The sequence below is a fragment of the Callithrix jacchus genome, chromosome 13 (genome assembly GCF_049354715.1).
Source record: "Callithrix jacchus isolate 240 chromosome 13, calJac240_pri, whole genome shotgun sequence".
NCBI lineage: Eukaryota > Metazoa > Chordata > Mammalia > Primates > Cebidae > Callithrix > Callithrix jacchus.
This window is the reverse complement of record NC_133514.1, coordinates 13,351,306-13,364,430: the sequence shown is the minus strand read 5'-3', so window position 1 is coordinate 13,364,430 and position 13,125 is coordinate 13,351,306. Positions and strand designations below refer to the sequence as shown.

General features: G+C 50.9%; 1 protein-coding gene across 36 annotated transcripts in view; it reads right to left on the bottom strand.

Moving 5' to 3' along the window:
* Window positions 1-13,125, bottom strand: part of ZNF395 (zinc finger protein 395) — a 61,420-nt gene that overhangs the window by 4,040 nt on the left and 44,255 nt on the right. For 10 of the 36 annotated variants that reach the window (XM_078347148.1, XM_078347149.1, XM_078347157.1 and 7 more), the window contains 8 exons: window positions 12,102-12,354; window positions 10,820-11,052; window positions 10,363-10,455; window positions 7,606-7,715; window positions 3,773-4,008; window positions 2,887-2,987; window positions 1,820-2,126; window positions 404-496 (listed from right to left, as the gene is read on the bottom strand). In XM_078347148.1, coding sequence (XP_078203274.1) covers window positions 404-496; window positions 1,820-2,126; window positions 2,887-2,987; window positions 3,773-4,008; window positions 7,606-7,715; window positions 10,363-10,455; window positions 10,820-11,052; window positions 12,102-12,354 — 1,426 coding nt within the window. Of the gene's footprint in view, window positions 1-403; window positions 497-1,819; window positions 2,127-2,886; window positions 2,988-3,772; window positions 4,009-7,605; window positions 7,716-10,362; window positions 10,456-10,819; window positions 11,053-12,101; window positions 12,395-13,125 lie in introns of all 36 variants that reach the window. The other 26 variants (XM_078347166.1, XM_054243707.2, XM_054243706.2 and 23 more) reach the window with 3 other exon arrangements.

The following is a 13,125-nucleotide window of genomic DNA, read 5'->3' as shown; positions in this document are numbered from 1 at the left end:
GTCCCCCGTGGCCTTGAGATTTCTGACCCATCCCACGCGGCCTCCACATTCTCCCTGCTCCTCTCCTCGCAGCATTAAAATCCTTAAACACCCACGGGCACTTGGGGCTGACGGGCACCAGCACTGACCCAGCCTCACCTGATTTTCTTGGCAAGAAACCTGCTTGCTCTGGGCATCCTCTACAAGCACCTCCTTCCACCTCCTCGAGGGGCTGTGGCCAAATGGGGAGTGCCGGGGAGGGGGCGGCACAAAGAAATCTTCAACACGTTTAGAGGCTGAAGGCAAGATGGCCACAATGACCTGTGGCCGCGTGCCCTGTGCCCGAGGGAGGGCCTCCAGCCCTGGGATGTGTGGGACAGCCCTCGGCCATACCGGGCCCCAGGCGAGCTGCCAGCATACTCACCGGAGAGAGGGAGCAGGCAGCAGAAGGGGCAGCAGCCCAGCTGACACTGGTGTAGATGTGGGGCGAGACGGGGATCTGGAAGGACGGCAGAGCCTGCAGAAGATGAGGGCGTCAGCCAGGATTCTAGCTCAGGAAGCATTCAGAGTCTGCTCACAACCCCCACTGCCTCAGGGCAGCAGCAGAAGGCACAGCTCTGCATACGTGCAATGATCACAAAGTTCTGGGACACACTCGGCTTTCCCAAGGGCAACACTGGAGCACCCAACGCTTTGAAGTAGCCTCCTTACTGCGAGGAGCCAATCTCATCCTGGAACCCTTCCCTCCGAGCTAGTGTACGTGCTAGCCTCATGAGTTAATCACTGCAGAAGACTTAACATCTCAACTGGATCGCCTACAGAGAACATGCCACAGCAGGTGCCAAAAGAGGCCCCAAGCCTTCTGTGTCCAGGGGCAGGGCCGGGGTAAGATATGGGATCCCCCAGCAACAGCTGGAAAGTAGCAGCCTGCTCTTGGGTATCCAGGGTCAGGGCTATTTGTGAAAACGCCAGCCACGTGTCTGGGCCCCACAGGTCAGCTAGCGCTGGAAGCGGGCCAAACATGAAGTTGCTAAGTGGCCACTCTTCTAACAAGGAGAGCTGGCTCGTTTCATAAAGGCTTTCTCATTGGAAGCAATACCTTTTAATAACTAATTTGCAAGCTGGCCCAGAGATGGATAAAATAGGCACAAAAGGATTTTAAGAAACACCAGCACACGGCAGGCTGCATATTCCTTGAGTACCTGCTACGTGCAGCAAAGATCGTCCTAAATGTCACTCTCTGTGGTTTCTCATCCACACGGGCTTAAGAGGTTGGTCCCTCTGGTATCTACAACACCTCGTGCCTCTAGTAATTAGTACTTTGACCAGTTATTATAATTAACCATAGTTACACATGCCTTTCTCTCTCGATATGAACCACGCCCTCCACAAGGGCAGGGGCTAAACCTTCTTCTACCTGAAAAGCTTACTTAGTCTAATTCTCGGCCTGTAGTGAGTATTCAAAACGCATGTGCTGGACTGTTTGTCCATGGAACACAATTCTAGGACCCAGACATCACTGTGGGAAGCCCAACTCCACTACTCCATCCTCTCTTTTAAGCAGAGGTGTGACAATTCCCCTACCCAAATCCATCCCTCAGTTACATAGGGATTCAGCTAGATTTCTAGTAACCACTCATGATGGTTGCTGATGTAGAACTCCAGGAATTCCCATATTTATGGAGCAGTGAAATCAGTTTCCTTTTGTTTCTTTGTAGAGGAGATTAGCAATTTAGCCAAAGGGCTCAGCCTTCCATCAGAGTGGTCGGTGGCCTGTGATCAGGCTGGCCCAGGATGAGTCAGCTTTGAGCCTGAGCCTCCAGCGCACCCCGCCCCATACCTGGTATGCATGGTCAGCCTGAATGTGCCAGAAGGACCCAGGAGCTGACTTGCTGAGAGCCCCTGAGGGCAGGGAGGACTCCGAGCCAAGGTGTTCTGGGCCGGAGGACTGGGCTTTGTGCAGAGGTGGTGGAAGAGCGGACAGGGGCAGGCCAGTCACGCTGGAAGCAGGAGCTGGCTCAGCGGTGGGAGTCCCAGGGACAGGGGGCCCCGCAGCAGCAGCAGCAGCAGCGGATTCCTCCTTCATCTGCACCTCTGTGTAGTAGAAATCCTCCTCCCGCTTGAACTGGTCAGAGTCCACCGTGTCCCTGTGTGGGAGGGAGAGATGGCACTATCAGGGGCGCGCTGCCCCCTTCAAACCCAGCGGGGACCATGGTGGGGAGGGAAGTGATTGCTTGAGGCCACCCAGTAAGCCAGGGACAGAACCCAAGAGAACACGCGGGAGCCCCGGTCCTGATAGGTGTCACTAGGATTATGTGCTGCACACCAAGGGGAATTATTTTTCCTGGCACCTACAGCTCATCCTCTCCCAGAACATGTGCCAACCTCTCCTCTGGCAGGAGGCATCCCACACTGAGCACGACCACGAGCCCTCTGTGGGCCCCACCTGCCTGCAGTCACGCTTTCTCCTCCAGGGCTGTGAGTCAGCTCCTACCACTGCAGCCTGCAAGCTTGTTCTGCACAGAACACAGCCGAGGCCCCAGGGCGGGGCTCGCAGAGACCCTCTCCCGAGGAAGACTCGGTGGTGCAGTGTTCGGCCACTAAACATCTTGGAAACGAGGTCTCACCAGCCACTGAACCAAATGACCCTGTTTCTACCCAGAACTAAAACATCTGGCTTCCTGCAGCGAGGCAAGAAGACATCCCTGAGACGGCCAGAGCTCCCTTCCCGTCAACAGCGACAACGCTCACCAGGATGTCTTTCCCAGGGGGCCGGGAAGAGACCCCAGGGGGTGTTCCCAGCAAGCCACGTTCCTGAAAGCACTGTGGGCCATGGGTTATAGGGACGCAGCAAGGTGGAGGAGCCCTGCACACCACCCTAGCTGGAGGCCCCGGGCTCGAACCTACCCGAGGTGGAGGGCTTTGACGTGTCTTTTGATGCCCACAATGGAGCGCAGCACTTTGCCACAGTTTGGCCACAGGCACTTGTACATCACCTTCACAGAGTTCTAGAGGAAAGGAAGATGGGGTGAGTGGGGATGCCTTTCTCCTTAGCTCGCGCTCACCCTTACCCAGTGGAAACTCTAACTGGCTGCTGTCCCCAGCCCGACCCAACAAAAGCCTCCAGGAAGGAGGTTCTCTGGGACCAGAGACACTTCCAACCAGGGGCCAGAAAGCCCCAACCTAAGAGATGGTCCTAGCGGCCAACAGTGGTGCTTGATGCTGTGGCTGAGACCCCACTGGAGGTCGCTCCAGCACAGGCGTCTGCAGGCACACAGGAAAGGAAGCAGGGATGGGGTGGAGGCTAAAACGGAAGAGGCTTTAAAAAGGAGGAGAATCCTGGGAATATCACCAGGTAGCAGAAGCAGCAATAGAAAACGGAAATGGGGCCAGGTGTGGTGGCTAACGCCTGTGATTCCAACACTTTGGGAGGCCGAAGCAGATGGATCACCAAGTCAGGAGTTCAAGACCAGCCTGACCAACATTGTTTCCACTAAAAATAGAAAATTAGCTGGGCATGGTGGTGCGTGCCTGTAATCCCAGCTACTCAGGAAGCTGAGGCAGGAGAACTGCTTGAACCCAGGAGGCAGAAGTTGCAATGAGCCGAGGCCACTGCACTCCAGCCTGGGCGATAGAGCAAGACTCCGTCTCAAAAAAGTAAAAGAAATCTGAAATGGGAGAGAACCCAAGACTATCTAGGGCCTGCAGGGTCCCCTCCCCTCCACGGCTAGCTGTCCCCACACAGACACCATCCACTCTGGCCTGGGCTCACACTCACACGGCGATCACATACCTTTCTTTTTCGTGGAGCTGGTTCGTCCAACAGGAAAGGGTCAGGATCTGTCTCAAAGCCATGATCAGTTTGGGGAGAACCAAAGGCATCCCCCAAATACTTGGGGCTGGCCTGGGGGTGGGGGGGCGAGGGGGTGGAGACGCCACTGCTCCCGCTCCAGTGACCGCTGGTGGTGCTGCTGCCGCTGTCCGAGACGTCGCCGCTCTCCTTCCACGGGTCACAGGCCGTACGAGAAGCTGGCCAGATGAAGAGAAGGTGAGAGGACATTCACGGGCTTGTCCCTGGGCAAACTCTCCCTCTGAGCTTTAGTAAACATGGAGACGGGTTCCTTCACAGCAGCAATTTCTCCTGGTAGAACTGCTCTGCCCTTCAGACACTTCCTGCTACAGCCACCTGGTCGCCACTGACCAGCAGACACACACTGCGAGTTCACTTTGTATACGATTCATGCAAAGAGAACCTAATTAAAATCTATTTCTCTCTTTTTAAACCAATTTCTTTTCAGAGATGGGGGTCTTGCTCTGTTGCCCTGGCCGGTCTCAAACTCCTGTCCGAAAGTGATCCTCCTGCCTCAGCCTCCCAAAGTGCTGCCTGTTTCTCACTTGATACATTAACTAAAAGGGGGATGTGGGGAGGGGCAGAGCCTCTGCAGCCTCCAGGCCTGGTTGAGAACCGGCACACCCAGAGTGTTGGGTATTTTCCTACAGCTGGAGCATTTTCCTACAGCTGAAGCCAACTTAAAGGGCTTCTTGACCAGCTTTCCTGAAAAATGCTTTTCAATCATCTAAACCCAGGCCACGCCATGAAAACTCGTGAGTGGAACAAACCACTCAGCCTTGGCTACCCTCCGGAGGGTGTAACATTTCCCAGGCCTGACTGCAGCCCAGGTGGAACCTGCTTTAATCAAGAGGTGACACGTTTGGAGGAGGAAAGACAAGCTCCAAGAGCAATTCTATCTCCGCAAGGTGGCAGGGGGCTTTCGGGCCTGACGCAGCCCTGAAGCAGCTCCCGGGTGCCTGAATGCCTCTGAGCGAGAAGATATCAGCAGACATACAGAATCTTCCATTTTTAAATGGCACCTCTGCAGGCTGTGCAAGCCCAACCCACACTCTCACTCCTAGGCCAAACATCAGGTGAATTGATAATAGAGGAGAATCTGAAATTCTGATATGTGGAAATACCAAGAGAGGGGGGGGGAAAAAACTACCTGTCCTCAGAAGCCCCAACTCCCAACAGGGGCGTTCCACAGAGCCTCCTAACCCTGGATGCCAAGGTCTACCAGCACATCCCTGTGGCCAGGATAAAATCCTACTGCCCTTCTCTCCTCCTGCTCACAGTGCCGACTGCCTCAGTGCTAAACAGGGATCTGCCTAGCACAGGCTCCCATCTGCCCACGTTTCCAGTCCAGGCTCTCCTTCCATCTCACATCCCAGAAGAAGCCCACCCAAAACGAAGGAGATGGAAGAAGAACTCTCCACTCCCCACCCCACGTACCGCTGTCTGTCTCACAGCCATCACTGCCCCTTCCTGGGAACCAAGAGGTTCCTATGTCTGCACGCGTGCTTAGAGAACGGTACACATTCAGGGCAGAACACAAGAATCATCAAACAGGCCAACATGCAAAAGGCCCACGCACATCCGCTGATAGGAACACTAACAGGCAGAGAAAGGCAGAGAGCGGAATCCTCCATCGCTACATGCAGGATGGTCAGGACTCCGGGGTCAAGCAGCAGGCACCCCCTGCTACAAGTGTGGCAGCCCTTTCCTACAGGAACCACTCACAATGGCTCAAACGCACGAAATCTGCATGGCAGATTTTGACTGGCACACAAAGGAAGCAAAATGTAACACAAAGCCAAAAGTTATCCATGTAAGTTAATGTGTAAGTTGTAAGGGACTCCATCTTTCTTCACATGTTTTTCTAGGACACAGGCAATAAATACACACTCTAGACCATGAAAACAAAGTACGCCTCTACAAATGCACAGCACTGAGTGCTTACAAGTGGACCTTTGAGAAGTATTTATAATCCTCTGTTTTCTACACACAGACACACACCACCCTGACCACACAGAAACCAACAGGAGTAAGCAGCTTCTGAGCAAACCGTATCCACGACCCTCTTAGTTACGGTTTTGGTGGCTATATAGGCCATGCTTCGCAGAACACTTCAAGATAATTAGGCCCAGGAAGTCTTTTATTTCCACTGACTTCAGCTGTAAGATCGAAAATATACTGATATACTGTAATCAAAAAAAAACCTTTAATAGCCAGGCGCAGTGGCTCACGCCTGTAATCCCAGCACTTTGGGAGGCTGAGGCGGGTGGATCACGAGGTCAAGAGATCGAGACCATCCTGGTCAACATGGTGAAACCCCGTCTCTACTAAAAATACAAAAAATTATCTGGGCATGGTGGCGTGTGCCTGTAATCCCAGCTACTCAGGAGGGTGAGGCAGGAGAATTGCCTGAACCCAGGAGGCAGAGGTTGCGGTGAGCCGAGATCGCGCCATTGCACTCCAGCCTGGGTAACAAGAGTGAAACTCCGTCTCAAAAAAAAAAAAAAAAAAAGAATAAATAAAATGAAATCATATTTTTAAAAATCTTTAATAGACAAGAATTTTTTTTGATGAAGGGACTTAAAATCAGGATGATGGCATATATTCAGCGAGACACTTCTATGCTGATGTGCACTTGTGTATGCACGTATTATACAAACCCTCCTGATGGGAACTGGAGTCGACAATTTTCTTTTCTTTCCTTTTAGGACACTTTCCTGGATCTTTCCACCCAACCACCCACATCTCCTAAACTTTCCTAAGAACACAGAAATTAACTCCTTTCCTCTTCCCTATCTTGCTTGTGCTAATGGAGCATGCATGCAATACTAGGCTTCACGGCTAGGTGTCCCCGTAGTACAGTGACGTTCTTCAGCAGCCTCCTCATTGAGGGTCAGTTTTGAGTCAAGAAAGCAACTATGTTTTCTCTCTCCTTTATGTTTAATTTCTATTTTGGAACATTCCTTATAAGGGATACTTATGAAGGCCACTTTCCTCCTGCTGTGTGCTCAGACTCCATATTTTCCTGTAAGCTTTTAAGTAGCTTGCAATTCAGTTAGGTGTCCACCAATGAAAAGTTCTTCCCTGGGAGTCAGGTAGGCCAGCCCTGCCACAAATTTTCCAAAAAACTTCAGGTTCACTAGCAGTCTTGCCAAACTAATGGCAAATGCCCAGCAACCCTTTTTCCCCTTATATTACTGATAAAGTATTTTGGGGTTACAACTATAGAAATTTTGTCTTAATTAATAAATTTGCCATGAAGTCAAACCACTAGTTTTTATTAAGCAGTTAGACTTATATTAATGACATTAGCTCATTCATTTCAGGTCCCTGTCCCGTAGGCCCACATTAATTTGTGAGGCTGAATTAGGCACTTGGAATGAGGGCAAGAATTTTCTGAGGCCTCTACGAGACCATTCAGCACATTTCTACTTTGTCAACTAAATATTCCTCTATTGGCCTCATTCAGGCCCCACCAAAGTGCTGGGCTTGGTCACTCCCATGGAAGAACTTACTCCACTGGCCACTGTGGCTCAGTCCCATGCTCAGTCATCTTCACAATGCACCAGGACGCTCCTCCCCAGATGAGGAAACTGAGGAAAAAGAACGGAAGCGTCTAATTCCATGGCATGCAGCTGGCGGGAGGTGCCAGTGGGAGGAGTCCCTGGAAATCCTACTGCCAGGCTGGTGACGCAGGCATCCAGCTGCTGTACACAGAGAAGGTCTGTCCGGGCCTCTGCCATGCCCAGAACCCAGCCACGCCCCCGCTTGCTCACCAGAGAAGTTAGCCTCAGCCCTGGGAGGACTCTGAACAACAGGGCTGCAGGACAGGGACGTCAGCACCATGGCCGCCATCATCTCATCCATTTCCACTGCATCCGACTTCCTGGATTCACACGCAGGAGTGGGAAAGGTTACTTCCTGGAATAGCGAGCCCATGCTCCCCGCAAAATGAGACACCACTTCTGGCCAGTTTCACATGATCATATTACACTTCTGGACTATCCTCTCCAAGTCCCCCTGACTCCAGCCCCCTGACTCCAAGTCCCCCCGACTCCAGTGGGTGCTCAGATCATATAAACTAAGTGAAACATGGAGGTCTCCCGTTCTTCCTGAGCAGTACCCATTCTGAGTGATGCTTATAACATTAGGCAGCTCTGGTATAAGCTGGTGGGTCCCATCCCACTGTGACACCCTGATTCAGCCCCATTCTCCCTTGAGTTTGCTGCTTGACTCTGCAGCTTAAAAAGGAGAACTTTATTTGGGGAGAGTAGGCTCAAAACGAAATAAACACAGGTACAAAACACACCCACTGGAATTCAAAAGCACAAAAATTACCTCCCTTCCTTGATCCACATTTAAATTTAAGAAGAAACAATTATACACTAACCACCTTCTCCCACCCCACCAAGAAAAATGGTAAAGCATTCTGACAGCTTTTGAACGTCAACAGAACCTACTACCCAAGCCAATGGGCAAATAAACCAGAAGCACTGAAATCAATCTCCTGGCTGGGTGCAGTAGCTCATGCCTGTAATCCCAGAACTTTGGGAGGCCAAGGCAGGCAGATCCTGAGGTCAAGAGATCAAGACCATCCTGGCTAACACGGTGAAATCCGTCTCTACTAAAAATACAAAAAATTAGCTGGGCATGGTGATGCACACCTATAGTCCCAGCTACTCGGGAGGCTGACGCAGGAGAATCGCTTGAACCCATGGGACAGAGGTTGCAGTGAGCTGAGATCACGCCACTGCACTCCAGCCTGGGCAACAGAACAAGACTCTAACTCAAAAAATAAAATAAATCTCCCAATGCAAATGTCCATGCTTTATACAGCAGAGTTCTGTAAAATGTTACATGTAATTTTTAAAAAATCTATATATCACTACACTTTTGGAAGCAAAATTAAAGCTGTCTAGAAGTTAATGCTAAAGTTTTAGGAAAAGTTAGTCTGAAATAAACTTCTAAGTCGTCTGTTTCAAAGGGCTATCTTAATTTATTCCTTACAGTTGAGGTCCACTAAAATATATGACTTGGTTGAGAGGCAACTAAACCAAGACTATTAATACATTAAACATTCAAGACCATTAATACATTAAACATATTAGCATCTCTATTTTTGGATGATCTTTAAATTTTCATTTCCACAGAACAGGAAAGCAAATTCTTTGCCTGCATTCCACTGGATACACAATCGCGAATATTGCTACTCTGATCTGGGTTCAAAATACTGGGTCTGCTGTGTTTTGGAGCACTCACAGACAAACACAGAAAGAGAGGTGGGACAGGGTGTGAATGCTTGTACGTCTTATATATAAGACAATTTCAGTTGGCAGATTTTCTTTTTAAATCTTAAAAGATCAATGTACATAGAGCATATAACATAGAAATTGGGATATATATTCTTAGAAAAAAGTCATAAAATTCTAAAGCAAAAGACATTCTTCATTCAACACCAATAGTTTGGAATATCTAAGCTGGGGTAAGCACACGGCAGGCTGTGTAGTCTGCTACTTGTTTCTGTATGGTTTCAAGCTAAGAATGGTTTTACACTTTTAAATGCTTTGGTTCTGTGTTTTGTTTGTTGTTTTGATATGGGGTCTCACTCTGTCGCTCAGGTTGGTTTCAAGTGATTCTCGTACTTCAGCCTCCCAAGTAGCTGGGATCACAGGCATGTATCACCACGGCCAGCTAATTTTTGTATTTTTAGTAGAGACAGTGTTTCATCATGTTGGCAGGCTGATCTCGAACTCCTGACCTCAAGTGATCTGCCCACCTCGGTCTCCCAAAAAGCTGGGATTACAGGCGTGAGCCACCACACTCAGCTTGCTTTGTTTTGTTTCTTAGAGCAGAGTCTTGCTCTGTCTCCCAGGCTAGAGTACAGTAGCACCATCACTGCTCACTGCAGCCTCAACAGCCTGGGCTCAAGGGATCCTCCTGCCTCAGGCTCCTAAGTAGCTGGGGCTACAGGCAAAAGCCACCATGCCTAATTTTTTTTATTTTTTTGTAGAGTCAAAGTCTTGCTATGTTGCCCAGGCTGGTCTCAAACTCCTGGACTCAAGCAATCCTCCCAAAGTGGTGGAGTTACAGGTGGAGCCATCGCACTTGGCCTAAATGCGATGGCCTAAATGGTTTTAAAACTCAAAAGAAGGAATACTATTTCTTGACAGTGACACATGAAAAGTACATAAAAGTGAAATTTGAGGGTCCACAAAGGAGGTTTCATCGGAGGACAGCCATGCCCACTGGTTTCTGCATCACCCTGGCTGCTTGGCCATCACAGCAGAGCTGAGCAGCGGAGACAGACTGTTTAGTCCACAAAGCCTAAATTGTTTACTTTCTGGCCCATTCAAAACACATTTGTTGATGCCTGATTTAAGCCATTTCTTCCCTGTCTCTTATCATAAACTATGAACTAAGTTAGTTTAAGCATGGAAAGGGGGAAAAACAACCTTTTGACCAACAAAAGATACATCACCCATAAGAGGGTTATGGGAAAGATGACACTCTGGGCCAGGCACAGTGGCTCTCACCTGTAATCCCAACAGTCTGGGAGGCCGAGATGGGTGGATCGCCAGAGGTTGGGAGTTCGAGACCAGCCTGGCCAACATGGTGAAACCCCGTCTCTACCAAAAAATACAAAAATTAGCCAGGCATGGTAGTGGACGCCTGTAATCCCAGTTACTCGGGAGGCTAAGGTGGGAGAATCGCTTGAACCCAGGATGTGGAGGTTACAGTGAGCCCACATCATGCCACTGCACTCCAGCCTGGGTAACAGAGTGAGACTGTGTCTTGAAAAAAAAAGAAAAAAGAAAAGATGGCACTTTGGCTTTCTTAAAAAGATACCCCTTTTCTGTGCCCCTTTTGTCCCAGTATCTTGGCACCCAGACACCAATGACACCACATTTCTTCCCCACCACTAGTCACCCACACCCTCACACCTCGCCACCCACGGAACTTTTGAAACCCAGTTTCTTCCCCCACACAAACCTCTTTGGGACATCGATGTTCCTGGAGACGGGCCTGTATGCCAGGGCCTGGGGTCCGGGCTCCAGGGGTGGTGCCTGGGGACAAGGGCCCGGCAGCTCCGCAAGCCACACCTCCTCCGCCCTGCAGCAGACCTGCAGCTTCTGCTCCAGCAGCCAGACGGTCACCTGACCCTCCGTCCAGCTGTGCTGCTCCACCAGTCCTGGGCACTCTTGACCCCCGTACCACACATAAACCTGTGGGAAGAGGGACAGCAGTTGGCAGTCAGCCCTGGATGTGTCTCACTGTGAAGTTCTCATGCACTCCACGTCCCAGGAGCCAGGGTCTGCCTGCCGCGAACTATCTTCTCTTTATTCCAGCAGACGTTCCTAGGTACCTGCTTCCCACCTGAGCACCCAAACTGGCCCGGTTCCTCCCAAGACAGGTCCATAGCAGTTCTCTAGACTGGCAGACGGCAAATATGTCAGTTTCCAGGACTTTCTCTGAATCTGGAATCTATGCTCATCCTTCTGCCTTCCTTGCCTGGAATGCACTGCCTGTCTGCTGGTGCCCAGCGGCTACTCTGAATTGCTCATTATCCTGCACTCAGAGAGTGCTGAGTCCACCTGGGGACAAGGTGGCAGGGGTGCAGAGGCAGGCCGACCTCTCGCCAGGGGGACCTGGAAGTTGGCAGGCTACCTTCCCTCACAGACAGAGAGGCCTGGCAGGCACAGGGCTGGCAGGGAGACAGAGGTAGAGTCTTTATTTAGGAAGCCTTCAGAGGGCAACGGAAGAGAACCCCAGGCACCTGGACCTGTGGTAACACAAGACCCAGGACCCTGGCACAGGGGTGGGGACGCTGGACAAGGAAATCACCACCAAATCCAACTACACAAACATCTCTGACTCTTCAGCGTGTCTAAAGGGAATTCAAAGATGCAAAGTTCTCCAACTCCCATAAGCCTGAGATGCTTTCGTTTGTTTGGTCAAGTTGCAAATTAAGGCAGATGAAAAGAAACGGAGCTATGGCCAGCCTTCAAACTGAGATTCTGAGCAGGACAAAGCCCAGGGCGTCAGATGCCAGGTCTCGCCACCTTCTACAGACAACATGGTGGCAGAGGAGCCGTAGGTCTGCTAATGGTGCCACATTCTCTGGGGCGGTCTGCTGCCCAGGCACCCTGTGGCTGGAGGGAAAAGGTCTGCACTCAAAATGGTGCCCAAAGTTTCCGGCCTGTCACTAGGGCACCCCAACCGCCACCCAAAGACTCGCGAGACGGGACAGCCGTCCACACTGGGATCAACCTACCTTCTGCCCAGGCCGAAAGGCCACCTGCTGAAGGCCTGAGGCGCTGGGAGCCTTGAGGACTTCCTTGGGCTGCTCCTGGCAGGGGGTGTCATCAGACACGAGGAAAGGCTGGGGAGCGGCCCCCTCTAGCAGCGGCTCTGAGGGTGGGGCGGCCGAGGGCCCCTCCGAGGCACTGGGTCCCAATACCCGGGCTCCCAGGAGGGATCGCTTTCCAAGGCGCCGAGACAGGACGCTCGCCATGCTGCTGCCTCTCCTGCGGAGGCGAAGGGGACACTGAGGCCTCTGCCCATCACCTGGGGGAATCAGGAAGCTTTCAGGAGGAAGTCCCACACAGCAGGAGCCAGGGAGGGTGAGCGAAAATGAGCAAACCCTTTAAAGTCAACTTCTACCATCCTTCCTTTTTACAAAAGTGATACCGTTCCTAGTAAGACAATCAGAAAATACTGATGTGCACACAGAAAAACCACCTGGGAACTGCCTCCCAGGAGGCCCACTCTTACCAGACAGCAGGCCAGGCTTCCTTCTGGGCGTGTATTTACACTTTTATTTCCATAAAAATAGGACTGTTGTTTGGTAAACTGTATTTTTACTTAACTGAGTGACTTTTACTGAATCATTATTATTTTATAAAAATACATTTAGAAGCCACATAGCATTTCCCCAGGTGCGGCATCATTCCTATTCTAATGTCTTATTATTTACTGTACCCAAATGCTGCACGCAATGCTCCACTGTCTAAACTTCTCTGCCTGCAGTGAGCATCGTGAGCTCAACAGCACACACATCAACCATGGCTTCCGCAGGGCAACCTCTGGGAAGCGATACTGCTGGGTCAAAGCTTGAGGACGTCTGTCCAATACACATAGATTCTCAAGCTCAGTTGGCTCAAAGCTGCAAAGAGCCACAGAAACTTACCAAGCCTGGCCGAGTGTGGTGGCCCACACCTGTAATCCCAGCACTCTGGGAGGCTGAGGTAGGTGGATTACTTGAGGACAGGGGTTCAAGACCAGCCGGGCCAATATGG